We start from the raw sequence: 16,329 nt of genomic DNA, 5'->3' as shown, positions 1-16,329 counted from the left end.
TTTTCAGTGTTCGGTGGACACAACATCTTTATTTATTTATTTTTTTTAATGTGGTGCTAAGGATCGAACCCAGCATCCTGCTCATGCCAGGCGAGCTCCTTACCACTTGAGCCACATCCCCAGCCCAGTATTTGTCTTTCTGTAATAGTGAATTTCACTTTGTGTAATGATTTTACATTAGTAAACTTTTTACTTAGTGAATTTCACTTAGCTTAATCCATGTTGTAGCAGGTGTCAGAATTTCATTCTTTTTACAGTTGAATACTATTCCATTGTATGTGTCTACCATTTTCTTTTTTTTAATCCATTCATCCTTCCAAGGACATTTAGGTTGTTTCTATATCTTGACTTGCATTGATAATGCTGTAAGGAACATGGAAGTCTAGAAATGTCTTTGAATCCTGATTTCAATTCTTTTGGAGATTTACCCAGAAGCAGGATTACTGAATCCTATAATCATTCTGTTTTAATATTTTGAGGAACTTTCATTCTCTTTTCCATAGTGGCTGCACTGTTATATACTCTCCACAGCAGTGCACAGGATTCCCACTTGTCTGCATTCTCACTAGCCCTTGCTATCTTGTTTTGTTGAGAATAGCCATATAAACATGTGTGAGGTGATAGCTCATTGTGGTTTTGTCTTGCATTTCCCTGATGATCAGTAATGTTGAACATCTTTTTATATATGTGTTGGCCATTTTTATGTCTGCTCTGGAGAAATATCTAGTGCTATATTTTCTCCCTTCTGAATGCTAATTAGTAGAAAGTCATCGAGAAGTGACAGTGATTTTTTATATTATAATTTGAAGAGAATTCTGTGTGCCTCCTTCCTGCAGGCCAAATTCAGAGTACAAAGAAATTGACATCAGAGTAAGACTGTTGTGGCATTGGCCAGTGCTCGGTTTGCAACAGAAGCCTGAGGAAGTGGGCCAGTCGGCTCTATCCTTGACATTAGCCGTTACAATTAAGCATAACTCTAACCCTCTCAGAAACCATTTATGACTCTGTCATTCATAAATGACTCCAAATCCTTGCTGCATTTATTTTTATTTTCTGCTTTACTATCTTGGGTTAACGAGTTCTATAAGGTTATTATTTTTTTTTAATGATGTGAAGAAGATTTTCTTGTTACTTGCTATGTTTAGGTAGGTCTCAGTGAATGCCTGTATCCTGGAATTTGGGAGCTTACCAAACAGGTTCCCTCAATCATACCATCCATTAATTTCCAGGTGTGTTCAGGCCCTTCACTGAGCTCAGGTGAAGAGGAACTTTGTCATTAGATGTGTCTGCCCACTCCTCAAATCCCCTATATCCTATGATTCTAGTTGCCCTCCTCTATATTATCTTTACTTGTTATTTCATTTTAGAAATATGGCAACTACTCCATTAGGACCAAAGCTTTAGGGTTGAATGAAGAGGAATAAGTGAATCATCATCAAGCCATTTTTGGTAATAATTCAAATTTGGGCCACAAGACAGGAACCCCTACTAATTATTCCATATCCCTTTCCTGGGTCCCAACTGACAGATCCTGAGCCTTTCTTTAGCATTACATTTAGAAATAGAAAACTTGATTCAACCCCAGGTCTGTCACTTCCTAGATGATTGACCTTGACCAAATCAGGGAAACTTTTCAAATTTCCATTTCTTCACTTTTAAAATAAAGATAAAAATATCGGTCAGAATTATTGTGAAAGGAAGAAAATCCTGAAGTTGTAAAATTGATAGACTTTCTTTAATTGAAAAAGAATACAGTGTAGGCGTGGCTTGCTTTTCCCAGTTTCAATAGTATCATCTATTTCTTTTGTACCTTTCACAATAATTATTTTAGGGGTACCAATTGAAGTAATTTTATAATTTTTTTGCCCTTCTGAATGCCAAATGAGAAAGTTCAGAGCAAAGCATATTTTCTTTCATTTTTTTTTATTAAAAATAAACAAACAAGTTGATAGGAGTAATTTTTTTTTTGCACTCATTCTATTGGATTTGTTATTAAAGATAGTGGTGCATACTGGAAAGACATGGCTTGGAATCAAGCACTCCTAAGTTCTAAATTGTGCTAAGATTTAGATATCTACTTTCTGTGTTAACATTGGGCCAATATCTAACCCTTCTAATTGTCAATGTCCAAAATAAATGTCAATGACAAAAATGTCAAAAATACATTATGTGTTTATCTCATAAGGGTTCTGTGAATATTAACATAACTATAATAGTTCCCTTCAGATCATATATCTTTTCATTTTTTTCTATTACAAAATCAAGCCAGACTCAGCTTTGCCTCCTACAACTTCTTAAGATCTTAGGACTGAACAATGATGATTCACATTTGTCATGATACTGCCTTAGAGTAGTACCTTTAACATCCTCAGAATAAGACTATAATTTTGATGAATACAGGTCTGATGTTGATTCAGTTTTACGTATTTTTGTTCTTTAAAATTCACAATACCTGTAGAGAAAATGCCGGACTCTAGGGTACTCTGAAAATCTCATTCAGAATCTTCATTGCAAGTGGGAAAGGAATTTGCTCTTTCAGCTTTGGACTATGGAAATGATATTGAACTGAATACTTTAACAGCTTAAGTAAAGCACCGCCTGTCCCAACTTACATTCTTCATCTTTTATAAACAGAAGTTGAATTGGATCATTCCTGAAATCCCTTTAAATATTTAATTGACTGTGCTGCATTAGTAACCCAAAATTTAGGGGAAGCAGCCTCCTGGCACATATAGGTACTTATTATATAACAGATTGTACCATATTAAATTGTCATTTTTGTGGATCTTAAATATTAAACACACACAACCTCGTATAATTTAGTCTAATATTTCAGTGCCATGTACTTCAATGTGATTGTTGAAAGACCATTAACCTAATCTTCCAATAGGGATTGCCCTCTAATTTAAAATGGAACCTGTTTCCAACATCCTTTTAACATATGACTTAAAAAAAAGAAACACCATCCAAATAAACTTTCCAGATTGCTCTTTTTTTTTTCTGGCTACATGCCTTGATTCTATTGCATAGCCTGTCTAAAAATGATTGATGGTGGAGCAAAGCAGACCTCCAGGTTTGCTCAGAAAAGCTTGTATACCCATGTGAAACCCATGACAAGACATCCAGACCCAGGCTATCCTTGCTCTGAATGATAGAGTTACCTTTCAAATGGTAATTGGAACAGAGTTGATGGTGTTAGGTTTTCAATTTTTAAGAAACCAGCATAATAAATCAGTGCATCAAGAAATACATTCTTAGGAAAATTTCTCATTTTTTAAACATTGCTTCACTATAACATGGTCTAATATATTAACGATCTGAAAATCCCAGAAGTATATTTCACAGTCCTTCCTTTCTCCAAAATATCAGGTGAGCTTAGTCAATTATTTAGCCCTCAATACTGCATTTTATTTAACTAAAAAACACAGATTTCATTTCTCAAACTAGCTCTAATTCTGCTGTCATGGGTAATATATATAGATACCACAATCTTAAGAAATTTCATAGGTACAAAGTGCATTAGTTGTGCTTACTCAGCTAATCATGGATGTTTAAAAATTGTCAGATCCATGCATCTTTCTCAATCACTATACAAGTATTCTCTGTGATATTTCTGACATATTCTCTTGGAAGGTTTCCAGGGACAGGAGTTCACTTTGGTGCAGATCAATTCTTAACATTATTGAATAGTTCTAATGTTAGCTGGCTTTCCCTTAGGCTGACTTGAAATCATCCTAAAATTTTTATCCTTTTGTCTTTTATTTCTACTCTCTGTGTTTATATAAAATGAATCAACTTCTAAATTCTCACAATAACCACTGAAATATGTGAAGGAAGTTTTATGTTTTCCTTGCCATCTCTATCTAGAGAAAACCTTCCTTTATCCTTACACTATTTCTAAAATGCCTGTTTTTAGGTCCTGGCAGTTACCCTCAAACTTTTCCTTTAAATATGGATTCACAAGTAAAACCTTGTCTTCTGAAGCGACCTGGCCAATGCAGAAGTCAGAAGGAAAATTGCATCTTTTGTTCTGGGACCAAATACCTATGTTAACACAGTCTGAAATGGCCTACATAAAATCACAGCTTCCACTTTTGATAACCAAGTTTCTCCTTTTAACCAACCTCTTGCTAAATAACAACTATAAAACTGGATAGAATAACAAAACTGCAATATAAGAGTGCTGGTGAGTAATCAAAAATATGCATTAAACTATGTGACAATGGAACTTAGAAATGAGGAGGCTACTGGGTGATTTTGTTTGTTTGTTTTCCCCAACCTGTTTTCTGAATGCAGTCCCAAATCAACACCAAGCTGATTAATTAAATCCAGGAGTGAACTTTGCAACCTGAGGCTTAATGAACCAGGGAAAAGAGGTAGGTTTCACCATAGCAGCTGGAAAGGGAAGAGGAAAATTCTGGAAAGGACAGTGCTACAGAGGTGGAGCCCCCAAATTCACAAAATGACTTCTGCTCAGATTTTTAGCTATATTCTGAAAGGTGCACAGGTAAAGGAGACTCCAAGCAGTCCGGCTAAAGGTGGAAGAACTGAGTGATTTCAGCTATGGCATCAATAGGTGGCACCACTATAAGAATGGGGGTTTCATTTAGCTAATTGATCACTCACTAAAACAAAATGCTTCTTAAAGGAATGGAAAAGAATTCATAGTTTCTATATAATCTATAATAACACATGATCTATACTGCCCAAGGTACAATCCAAAGTTACCAGAAAAAGAAACAGAAAAATGAAATCCCTTGTGCAAGAGGAAATTTAATCAGTGGGGGCCAATCTCATGATGACCCAGGTGTTGAAATGAGCAAATAAGATTTTAAAACAGCTATTAGAATTCTGCTGATATAATGAAAGAAAAAAAATTGAGACTGACATAACCACAACTCTTTTGACATTATTATACCACTAGGAATAAGTGCTATTTTATATTATCAAAGATAATGCAATTGAGTTATAAGTATATCATGATAACCTTTATCCTATATAAAACAAGCATTTACCCTTGCTAACATCAACATATGAAGGTAAGAAACTAATACAGTTACTTCTCAAGATCCTCATGGTTCTGTAAAGTGATAATTCTTTCACCAGCATTTGTAGAGCCATGTCAGTTTGTGTTAGACAGTCCTTGCATATTATTGAGAAGCGTTTTCTGTGTTTAGATGATTAGATTACCAACAATGAGCACTAGAAGAGAGGTACAAAGTGACAAGAGAGAGAGAGAGAAATAAAATAGTGAACAACTTCTGGGGAAGTCAGGGAGAAGATCCTGGAGGAGTCATATTAGATCTATAATTTCAAGAAACAGCGTGTGTTGCCAGGAAGAAAAGAAGGAAATGGGAAGCTAGGAAGGTACCAGTGGGTAAAGGAGGAGCTGTGGAAAGCTTGAGGGAGATGAGAGTTTCCACACAGCTGGAGAGGGGAGTCGTGAGAGAATGGATAAGAAATGAGGCTGGAGAGGCAGCTGGGGTTATATTTATGAAGGGCTTCCACCGAAATTGGATGCGGAGCCCAAATTTACAGTATCCAGATGTTGTGGGAATCCCCAAGCAGGCACTAGACTGACAAACCTCCTGTCTACCCAGGAAAAGACCAAAGCGAAGACTCCAGACAGGAACATTTCCATAACTCAGAGAGTACACAGACTCCCACAGTGGGGGGAAATCCTCTTAAAGTTGTGTTCACCCACAAAAAAATAGTATCTACAGAGGAAAAACTGTTGTGAAGAAAATTCCACAGAAACAAAAACAGGAAGATGAGCATTCTGAGAGTCTGAAATATTAGAATAATCTGAAAGAGATTATTAAACAAGTTCTTAGTATTTCAAAGAAAAAGAACAGCAATCATGGTGAAAAGAAATAGGGCAAGATGAAAGAAAAGGTTGATTTGTAAGATGACAAACTATCCAGCAGTTTAAAAGATAATTGAATTTAAAAAGCTACCAATGGATTCTACAGAGTGGAAAATAGATCTAAGGGGAAGAGAGATGTCAGGAAAACATGGAGGAGAGAGCACACAGAGAGTGATAAAGAGAATATAGGGAGGATGTGACAAATAGATGACTCTGAAGGTGGACTCTGTGGTCACCTTTTCCTAGTCTCTGTTGAGACTCTCTGTGTGTGTGGACATGTCCTGTGATGCTTCTAATCAGAGGCTTTGTCAGAATGTGACAAAGCCAAGGGATTTTTGTGATTACATGAGCATGATTACATGACTACATTTTATTAGACTGTCTTGCTGGACTCTCTCCCTTTTTGACTTTGTTAAAACAAGGAGCCATGTTGGGGAGCCCCATGTGGCCAGGAACTCTGTGGGCTGTCTCTGAGCCATAGTCACAAAAAACTGAGGTCCTCTGTCCTTCAGTTGTAAGGAATTGAACTCCACCAACCAACTATGGGAACTTGGAAGTGGATTTCTCTTCTATGGAGACTCAAATGAGATTACATCCCCAGTTGATAACTGCTATTGATAAGCTCCTAAGCATAGGACCCAGGTGAGCCATGCCTGGACTGACTCCTGCACACAGACACTGTATGATAATAAACCAATAGTTTTAAGTTTGAAAAGATATTGTTATACAGTAGTAGATAAATAATACAAATGGGTTGTACATATGACACTGTATGATAATAAACCTATAGTTTTAAGTTTGAAAAGATATTGTTATACAGTAGTAGATAAATAATACAAATGGGTTGTACATATGGACCCATGGAGATAGAGAATATAAAAGCCAATATATCTGTAACATGAAACTGAAATTTATATGCTCAGTTCAGATTTGTTTCTTGAACTACAGAATGAAATTTCCATACTGATTGATTAATAGATATCCCAGAACACCTTACATTTATTCATTTCTCAATAAGTGAATATTTAAAATATAATATTCATCAAATGTAACTCATTTTCCCTTATCATCCGACACCTTCTTTAAAACAATCACAAGGGCTTACCACTTCAGACTTGGTTAATTTCTCCCCTTCCCTATAACACCTTCAACTGTGAAAGGTAGAGCAAAGTCTTCTTTCATTTGGTCTGTATCCTACACAACCTCTTAACTATGTTTTTCTGGGTCTAGTCTTTTTTTTTCCTTTTTGATCCATCCTCTACACAGCAGCCCAGGGGATTTTTAAAAGTGCTAGTAAGATTATGTAATTTTTTTCTGTTTGAAACCTTTGAAAAACTTCCCATTGTTCTTCAGATGAAAAGCCAACTTCTCCACCATGGCGTGTAAGGACTCTCTTCAACTCAGTTCTATGGCCCCAGTCTTACCATGTCCCCATCTCTTTGTGCTTTTGTCACACTGTCCAACCTTGACCTGAAACACTCTTGGCTGTTCCTTCTCTCCTTTCAGAGCCTGGCTTCTGTTTAACCTTTGAATCTCAGCTTAGGTTTGGAAAAACGTTTCTTGACCTTCCACATCCATCTTTAAAATTAGGTGAAATGCTCCTCCTCTGCACACTCTTCCTGCTGGTGCTCAACTCCACCTCAGCACAGCCCTGGAACCTGCCCCTCTGTCTTCCTACATTCCCTGTGAGAGCTTCTGCTTGTTGTGAGCAAGCTTGGCAACTAATTCATAGTCATATTCCCAGCACCTAGCCTTGGGCCCTGCACATATTATTCATTTAGCATGTGTTGAATAAATCAGAAAACTGGGGCTGGGGATGTGGCTCCAGCGGTAGCACGCTCGCCGGGTTCGATCCTCAGCACCACATACAAACAAAGATGTTGTGTCCGCCGAAAACTGGAAAATAAATATTAAAATTCAGTCTCTCTCTCTTAAAAAAACCCAAAAAGCTAACTTAGAGAAGTGAAATAATCCATAGCAGTGATACTATTAGCAGTTGAGTAAAATTCTTCACTGTTTTCCTACTTAAATTACCATACTCAAATTTTATATAGCACCATTTCTAAAAAGTTTCAATTAAACATTAAAAAATCACAGCTGAATAGCTACTATCTCAAACCCACACATTGCAAAAGGATCTTTCAGCAAAACTTAGTGAAGAGTTTATAAGGTAAAAGATTTTGATTGACCTTGTGTTTAAAAAAAAACATGATTTTTTTTAAAAAAAATCATGTATTTAAAAATGGCTTATCACAGTTTTTGGCACAGAATAAGTTGTGCAATAGTGTTAATTAGATTTTGTTGTCTCTCCTGGCTACTAAAACACCAATTTCTCCAAATTTGCCTATTCTGTTTCTCTTTAATTCAAAATAGAGGGTAACAAAACCCAATCACTATGCACACACACACACACACAAAGGAGGAAGTGTGGCCCAAACCAGTAAAATATTTTTACTTAGTTCAGTTGTTAAATCTGAAAAATGAGGAAAATAAAATTAGTTTTTATGCAGATAAATGCAGGTTATGTTTTAGAAGTTTGGTCCAGAGTAGTGTTTGAGAACTTCTGTTACTTAGGTGAGATGTCTCCTCCTAAAAGCTAGGTTGAACTAAGGCTAGGTTTATCAGGGACAATATAAATCAATAGTCAGAACAATTAGGGTTGCAATCAGTAATAGATTGCCAACTAGATGATTACTTGCCAGAGAGGGAAAGTACAGGGACTTGACCTTGATGCCACAGTGTTTATTTGCAGGGACAGGTGGAGAAAGAGATCATGATCCAGGAGATTGGGACTAGTGCTTCTGTGTTCCTTATGTGAATTATGTGTATGTATGCATGCACGTTTGCACACATGGGCCTGCCTTGTGGACATTTACCATGCAAGGCACAGTTAAAGAAAACAAAGACAGTCTCATCAGAGGGTGAGAAATAGAAGGTGCAGGAGAAAAGGTTTTATTTTTCTATGCAGATGTGTAAAAGCCATAGTCACACACAACACAGTTGAAACTACAGAAAAATAAAGAGAAAAGATAGCACGTTTTTAAAGTCAGATATTGCATGACAAAAACACATTTGGAAAACAGAAAGCAGTTGACAATTACAGTGACAATAGAGGCTTCAGAATTGCACAAAGAGATTGTGAGTTAATATTTCTTAGATATATTTTTGGTAGGAAAAAAATTACATTTGGAATGGCCTATGAGTTTATAATTACAGATATGTCTAGGAGGGAGTAAATGTGAAAACTACATGTATGGTCTTTAGCTATATTTTATCTAATGTTTTCCTGCAAATATTTAGAAATGCAAATGTTGGGGTAAAGCTTTCCCCATGTCTCTTGCCACAAAATCTGGGATGTGAAAGAAATGGTTGCGTATAAAGAACTGATTTCAAAATTAGATACTTTTGGTTTGAAGTGATTGCTGGTACTCCATCGAATATTTGCTGCATAAACATTCAATTACTATTGTAAAATAAATGTAATGTGTTTTCTTTGCTTTTAGATCACACTATTTTGTTCTCCTGATTGTCTGAACATATATTTAGGTTTACCTTGGTCATTTCCAGAGAAAAACAATGTTCTTAAAATAATAAGAATATTGGATATCATCCAATGAATAAATTATGCTTACATATTCAAACCAGGGAAGCTCCCAAAGACATTGACACATTCACAAAATGACATTTAGTAGATTATTATTATTTTACTTGTGTTCTGAATTAATTCATAAGATCCAGTATCTTTTCTTTCAATGAACACAAACAAAGCCTCCTTTGGACAGATATATGTACACAAATATATTTAAAATAAGTGATAAAATGTCAGTGAAAATTTGATAGAAAAGCCAACTAAGGCATAAATTTATCAACAATCAATTTTTTGCATGGATAAAAGGGAAAGTATTGCAAAAAAAGGAGAAAATGTTATCTGTTATTTTATGGTAAAAGAGAAGGTCTTAAAAATCAGAAATTACACTAGCAAAGTATAATTTAAATGTTGATACCAGAGCATTCTCTTTGTATAATTTTAGGGATATAATTCTCTGCTTTTCCTTTATACATTTATCACTTATCAGAGAACTGGCAACAATTCATTTGAATGGCTTTGAATGAAAACATACATGATATAAAACAGTTTAGAGTAGTTTTCAAATTTTTATGTCATAAATAATAGATGAGAATAAAGAACATATGTGAAAATAGAATTATAGTGAATAGAGGAACTGACAGCAGGAAAGTATGTCTGTAAAAAAATGGATTGGGGAGAAAATGGTTTCTTAAACCACTCAAATATGGAAGTATTAAAAAATGATAATATGTTTATTTGTAATAAATACACTCAATACTTCTACTTGTGTTAAGACTTTTTTATTCATTTCTTAAAGCTAGAATAGGAAAATATTTTATACAGACACAAAATACTTGTGATATGCTTAATATAGGCCTTGAATTTATTTCCATATTTAAGATGGTTTTTACTTAAAAATTTTTTTTTCTTATTTAGAGGTCTAAAGTGAATCAAGGCATGTCCTGAAACTCCAGGGCTTTTACACTGGGGAATGTTGAAATGAGGGCTAGTAATCCTCCTGTTCGCCCCACTCCACAACCAGGTCATCATTCATGCGCAGAATGAGGTAGGAAAGAAGCTGAAAGAGGTTCTGCCACAGTAAGAGGGACACATAAAAGGACAGGCCGCTTACGTCCAGCTCGCAGCACTCCCCAGCGAAGGCGACATTTGTCGAGTAGGTCCTGGCACAGGCCTCCGTTGAAGCAGGGATTGGAGGAGCACTCATCAATGTCCTTTTCACACCTTTGAAAATAAACAGAAACAGCAGAGACTCAGGGCCTGGTTTAATAAATTGGCTGTGAAATGGGGAACGCAACAGTTCGCCTCATCTACCCAGGACCGCACCATCTTATCTGCCCATTCCCACACAATTTATATATATATATATATATATATATATATATATATATATATATATATATATATTGGATAACATGGGAAATGTTCCTTCAAACTCCTTCGGCCAGTTGTGGTTTTAATAGAAATTATCTGTGCACACGTGTAGGGGCACACAAACGCACACGCTGGATTAATTAGAATGGGAAAACAGGTGCGACTATTTAGAAACCAAGGGAACATGGGCCATGCATAGAACAGTTTCTCCCTTAAGAGCACTAGTGGGTTTGCCACCTTATAAATGCTCAGTTTATTAGGTGCACTTAGAAGTCATGAGGTGAGGCTGCACTTTGCCAACCTAGAGTCTGCACAGCAGACCTACATTTTAGCTGTCAGGATGCTAGTACACAGGCACCCTCAGGTGAGCCACCCAACAGACACAACAAAACAGTGAACTCTGAGAGATTTTAAATTACACTGAAATTCCATTTTTTTTAATTTGAGCAAAAGTGGGTAATTAGATTATTTCACTTGCTAATAAATCTGTTTTTATTTTCAAAAGCTAAGCATAATTTTAGTTGATCCAATAAAATGCCTTTCAAAGGCAAAATTTTCAAAAGAAATTTCAACATCAATTCTAAAGTAAATTGAAATTTTTCTCTTTTCTGGACACCAACACCACCACCACCACCACCACCACCACCACCACTACTACTACTACTACTACTACTACTGCTATTACTATTCTTCTTCACCCCCCCTCCTCCTCCTCCCTCTCTTCCTCCTCCTCCTCTTCCTCCTCCTCCTCCTCCTCCCCTCCTCCTTTTTATTTACCTTAATCTCCACCAACATTTTTTGTCTTTTAGTTCTTTTAACTCACAATATAAAACCATAAAAATTGTGTGTATTCATGGTATTTGATATGTGTACATTGTATGTTTAAGTTAGGTTAAACATTTCTCTCTCCTCAAAAACGATTCATCTCTTTCTGACAAAAACTTTCAAACTCCTTTCTTCTAGGTTTTTGAAATATACAGTACATTATTGTTACCTATGGTCAGCAACTTGTTCTTCTTTATATTCATTGATTAATTCACCAACTACTCATTCAGTCATTTAGTAGGTTTTATCATGTGACAAACACTGCTCAGGCCTTCAAATAAAGCAGTGACTGAAACATCTGTATTACTGTAGGAAATTCATATAAAATTTCATCTTCAAGAATTACAGCAGAGCAGCTTATAATGTTGAAGTTTGATGTAAACAATTTTTAATGTCCTCTACCTTCCAAAACATAGAACTTCCATGTAATCAACTCACAGTATAGAAAAATGAAGATTTCTTCCAAGAAAAACAGTTCCTTATCCCATTGAATACCAAGCATAGCTGAGACATTTTGTTTTCCTTTTTTGGCTTAACCTACTGGGCTGGAAGGAGTCTTTTCTGATTAGATCTGAGCAAAACTTGACAATTCACAGGAGCTTTCCAAGCACTCTCTGTCCTGGGTGGGCCAACATGTTCACATCATCCATCATCCAACCTGCCAGGATGACACTATAAATTTGGAGGTTTCTCTCCAGGCAAGAGAGAAGGCAGTGTATTAGAGGGCAGTTCTTCAATAACCTTGGGTGTCCCAAAAGTCTCATTTCCCTAGTCCTTGGGAGATTGTCCCAAGTTTTCTAGTCTTCCTCCAGCTACTCTTTCTCACCTATTTATATTTTGAGCTAAACAGTGAATAACACATACACACGTATAACAAGCAACACTGAAGCTTTCATTCAAAGAATTTATAGTTGGAAAGTCTAAATAAATCCACTGGTATCCAAAGAATTAACTAATGATGAATTAAGTCTTTGAAAGTACTGAGTCTACCTGAGATTTGCTATTTTAGAAATCATGCTGTGCCAGACAATTTTATCCAGATGAGAAGTTTATTCAGAGAGAAAGGAAAGTTATGAGCTTTCTTTTTCATATTTCAAATCAACAACTTAAATTTCAATGCAAAATATAATTTAAAAATAAATAAATACATTTAAGAGGCGAGGTCAATATTTGCTATACATAGGGGCAAGGTGTAATAGAAAAATAATCCAAGATTTCAGATGAGCTCTGTGCATTGTGACATCAACAGAAGTGGTGTAATTAGGCCAGGAAGTGATCCGCACTTAAAGCAGTTTTTCAAAATTTAGGACAAGGAAATAATTTTGAAAAAATAAATAAATAAACCTTTTGGAAGACAAATGGAAGTGGAAATCATCTGGACCATTTCTGAATTGATAACTGCATGAAATAGATTTGTGAAATGGAAAGTGTGACTTTAGTCTATCTCTTTCCACACCTATACACTCAGACTGCCTATGCCACCTAGAACATTCCAAAGGGTAATATGGTCCCTGTCTGTTTTGTAAAAATGGCAAAAGAGCTGTATCTGTGTAATGCCAAAAGAGTCAGCTGAGAAACCAAAAATTCAAATTAATCCAAAGTGTAATTGGAGCAGGGACATTCCTATTATTTTACTATCTGTTCTTCTGGGAAATTTCAGTTACAATCTCTTTGTTAGTTATGTTGCTCTGTGCAGAAAGTTTGACCAGAAAGACCTTGTCCTGGATGGAACATGAGATTGGGGAGTAATTTTTCCATTTTCTTTTAATTGTGGTGAGCAAAAATTTATTCATACAATTATGCCAACATATCCAATAAATGATTGGAGGCTTCCAAGGCAGGTCAACCTTACTGCTACATACATTTGAATGGACACCTGATTTGTCACTTAACCTGTCAGTCTTACCTTGCGCATATGCAAAATAAGAACAGTAAAACCTACCTTGGAGAGCTCTAAGAATGAAGGATGATATCATAAGGTTCATGACACAATGATAAACAAATGCTTGACTATTTCTCTATAATGTTGATAACCTATAGAGTTCTGGTTTGCAACTGCTTGGGGGACACAGGTTCCTTTGGGAATCTGATACATGTTATGAAGAACTTGCTTTCTCCCTTGATCTCACCCTCAGCCAGTCACACACATATGCAAATTTCCCTGCATTTTCAGCACGTCACAGATTGTCTAAAGTCAGTGACTGTCCCTGTAGAAAGTGAGGAAGAACTGAAGGCGTTGCTCTGGAAAAGAGAATCAGATGGGTAAGGTGTACATACTTTTTGGATTTTTTGGTAATTCTAAGAGGCAGTCTTTCAGGTGCATGTCATTTTACTTCAATAGCAACCATATTTGCATTGTGTATTAGAGTTAGTGGGAAAATATGAATCCAGAAGTACTTATAAGAAAGAAAAATATCACATTATACATTTTTAATAAAACATATTTCCCTATTCGAAGTCCTGGCTAATAAAATGTTCTCTACTTTGACCTACACTGTAAATTTACTTCTTTTTTATTGCTCAACTCTGCCTTAGACCTATATTTCAGCATAGATATTCCTATGGGAACTAAGATGAAAAATTAGAGAAGAAAATTAACTCCAAGTAATCCCACTGTTCTTTAGCCCAGATTTCTCTTCCAGAATGTTCTAAGGTGACTTACCATTCTCCGGTAAAACCTGGCCGGCACATACATTTTAATTCAGTCTGAAACTCTGTGCAATTGCCTCCATTGTAGCAAGTGAGATTTGTCTGTTCATTCCCACAGACTGTTGAGGGTAATCTTCTGTATCTAGAAAGAGAAAAGTAACAGCCACAGCTGTTCATCTTGTTCATTTCATTCAAGAAAACTTTTTTGAAAAGTTCACATAATGAGTCAATGTCAAGCTAATTAGGTACTCAGTCTGGACGCTTTCTAAGTGCTGAATTGTGCTGCATTATACCAGCACCACTTTCTCCAGTAAAAATTCCTACTGGAGGGTACTGTAGCAAACCTGGCTATCCATCTTCTATTCTACACAGTTTTTATTTGGGAGATAAGATCTATGCCATGGAGTGGCAATAAATTCAGAGTTGGAAAGGAACTTGCTACAGTTAGATTTGCCGCCGCTCTGCTAATAAATCAACAAAGGCCATTGGAAAATTGCATCTCTATAAAGGCCAGGAAAACAAGGACAGCACTGTGGTACCCAAACACTCATGCGATTTCTCTGTTGGCTTTCAGAGCTGAACTCCAGTTGCCCTGCCAAGACTTGCTGCTCTCTCTCCAATAATTCATAGCTTTGCAGAATGTAAGCCAAGTGCTGTCCAGGAGGTTTGTATAATAGCACTCATGGCAACTGCATGTGAATTCAGCCTGCAACTCTCTTCTGCAACAACAAAACTGCACGTGCTGAAGAATTCTTATAAAAGGCAGAGCAAACTTTTAAAAGCTAAGCTGAACATCATGGCTAGACAAAACCCTAGTTTCAAGGGACTGATGTTCAAAAAGATTTTAAGAATGTTGCTTAGGTCCTTTGGCCCACTGTGTATGTGCTTGGTATCAGATACAGAATAAATATTCAGGAAATGTAAAATGAATTCCTTTTTGTTCTGTCATGTTTGTTGCAGCTAATGTGGAGAAACTAGACTAGATGATAGTAAGAATGTCTCTTATCACAAGAGCTAATCACTTCTACTTTTAAAAGAAGATATAAGAACATTTCAAAAGAGTCAAAGATGTCAACCAGCTTTGAAAGAAGTCAATTAGCAATGCAAAATGAAGCTCTGTATACATCTTAGGTTTAATAAACAATTTCTGAATCTCATTAGAAGGTACTTTTGAAAAGTTTATACATTAAGAACTTGACTTTGATGAATTAGGCAAAAAAAAAAAAGTTCTAGAGAATAGTTACTAGGGCAAATGTACTTTACTTACCCAAATTCACTGTGGAATGCTACTGATTTTGATCCTGAATAATGGCAAATAAGTGGATGAGCTCACGAAAGTAACATCTAACTGGCATGTTAACACTTAGCAGCTATCACTTTGCTATCATATGCTCTGAACAACAATAAATGTTATGAAGATACATCCACATTTTATGGAGATGGATACATGTTATGTCTGCTATAAGATTCATGTAATTAATGAATTAGTGTAATGTCAGCTCTGAATTAGTGTAATGTCTCCAATGTCTACAGGCTGCCAACCCACTCCAGGTGTTCTTGCCAAAGTCCTGGAATGTATTACTTGTTAATAATAACCCTCTCACCTACCCATAATGACTCAATTTTTTAGTAAATTTAAAGCAGTATAAGTTGTAAAACAATAATGGCTTCTACTTACATGGAAACAGTGGAGCAATGTGACTTAGTAGGAAAATATTCTTTCTTATCTTTGTTTACACAGCATGAAATAGAAGTGGTTGCTAGAAATAAAATACTGCTTTTGTAGTTTCAGAAAAAAATTGAGAAATACTTTGAAATGGGCAAGAGATCAGTGGATTATCTTCAGTGAAATACTGGATGTTATATAAAGGATCTCTAGAACAATCTGATTCTATAGTGGTAGATGTCTTAAGATTTTCTTTACTAAGCAATATTACAATTTTGTAAATTGTAGAAAGTTATATTAATACAAAAGAATCTTGCTATTGACATGCAAGTGAATTTGTAGCAATACAACTGATTGTCATAC

The 16,329-nt window shown here is 35.9% G+C and overlaps 1 protein-coding gene across 1 annotated transcript in view; it reads right to left on the bottom strand.

Annotated features, from left to right (window-relative positions):
- The window catches only part of LOC143389792 (protein crumbs homolog 1-like), a 73,669-nt gene that overhangs the window by 24,005 nt on the left and 33,335 nt on the right, over positions 1 to 16,329 (bottom strand). Inside the window, 3 exon segments of the mRNA XM_076842598.1 lie at positions 10,567 to 10,600; positions 10,602 to 10,676; positions 14,314 to 14,442. Of these exon segments, the coding sequence (XP_076698713.1) occupies positions 10,567 to 10,600; positions 10,602 to 10,676; positions 14,314 to 14,442 (238 nt within the window).

This window comes from Callospermophilus lateralis, unplaced genomic scaffold (genome assembly GCF_048772815.1).
Source record: "Callospermophilus lateralis isolate mCalLat2 unplaced genomic scaffold, mCalLat2.hap1 Scaffold_65, whole genome shotgun sequence".
Lineage (NCBI taxonomy): Eukaryota > Metazoa > Chordata > Mammalia > Rodentia > Sciuridae > Callospermophilus > Callospermophilus lateralis.
Note: the sequence above shows the minus strand (reverse complement) of the source record. Positions and strands in the feature narration are given on the sequence as shown.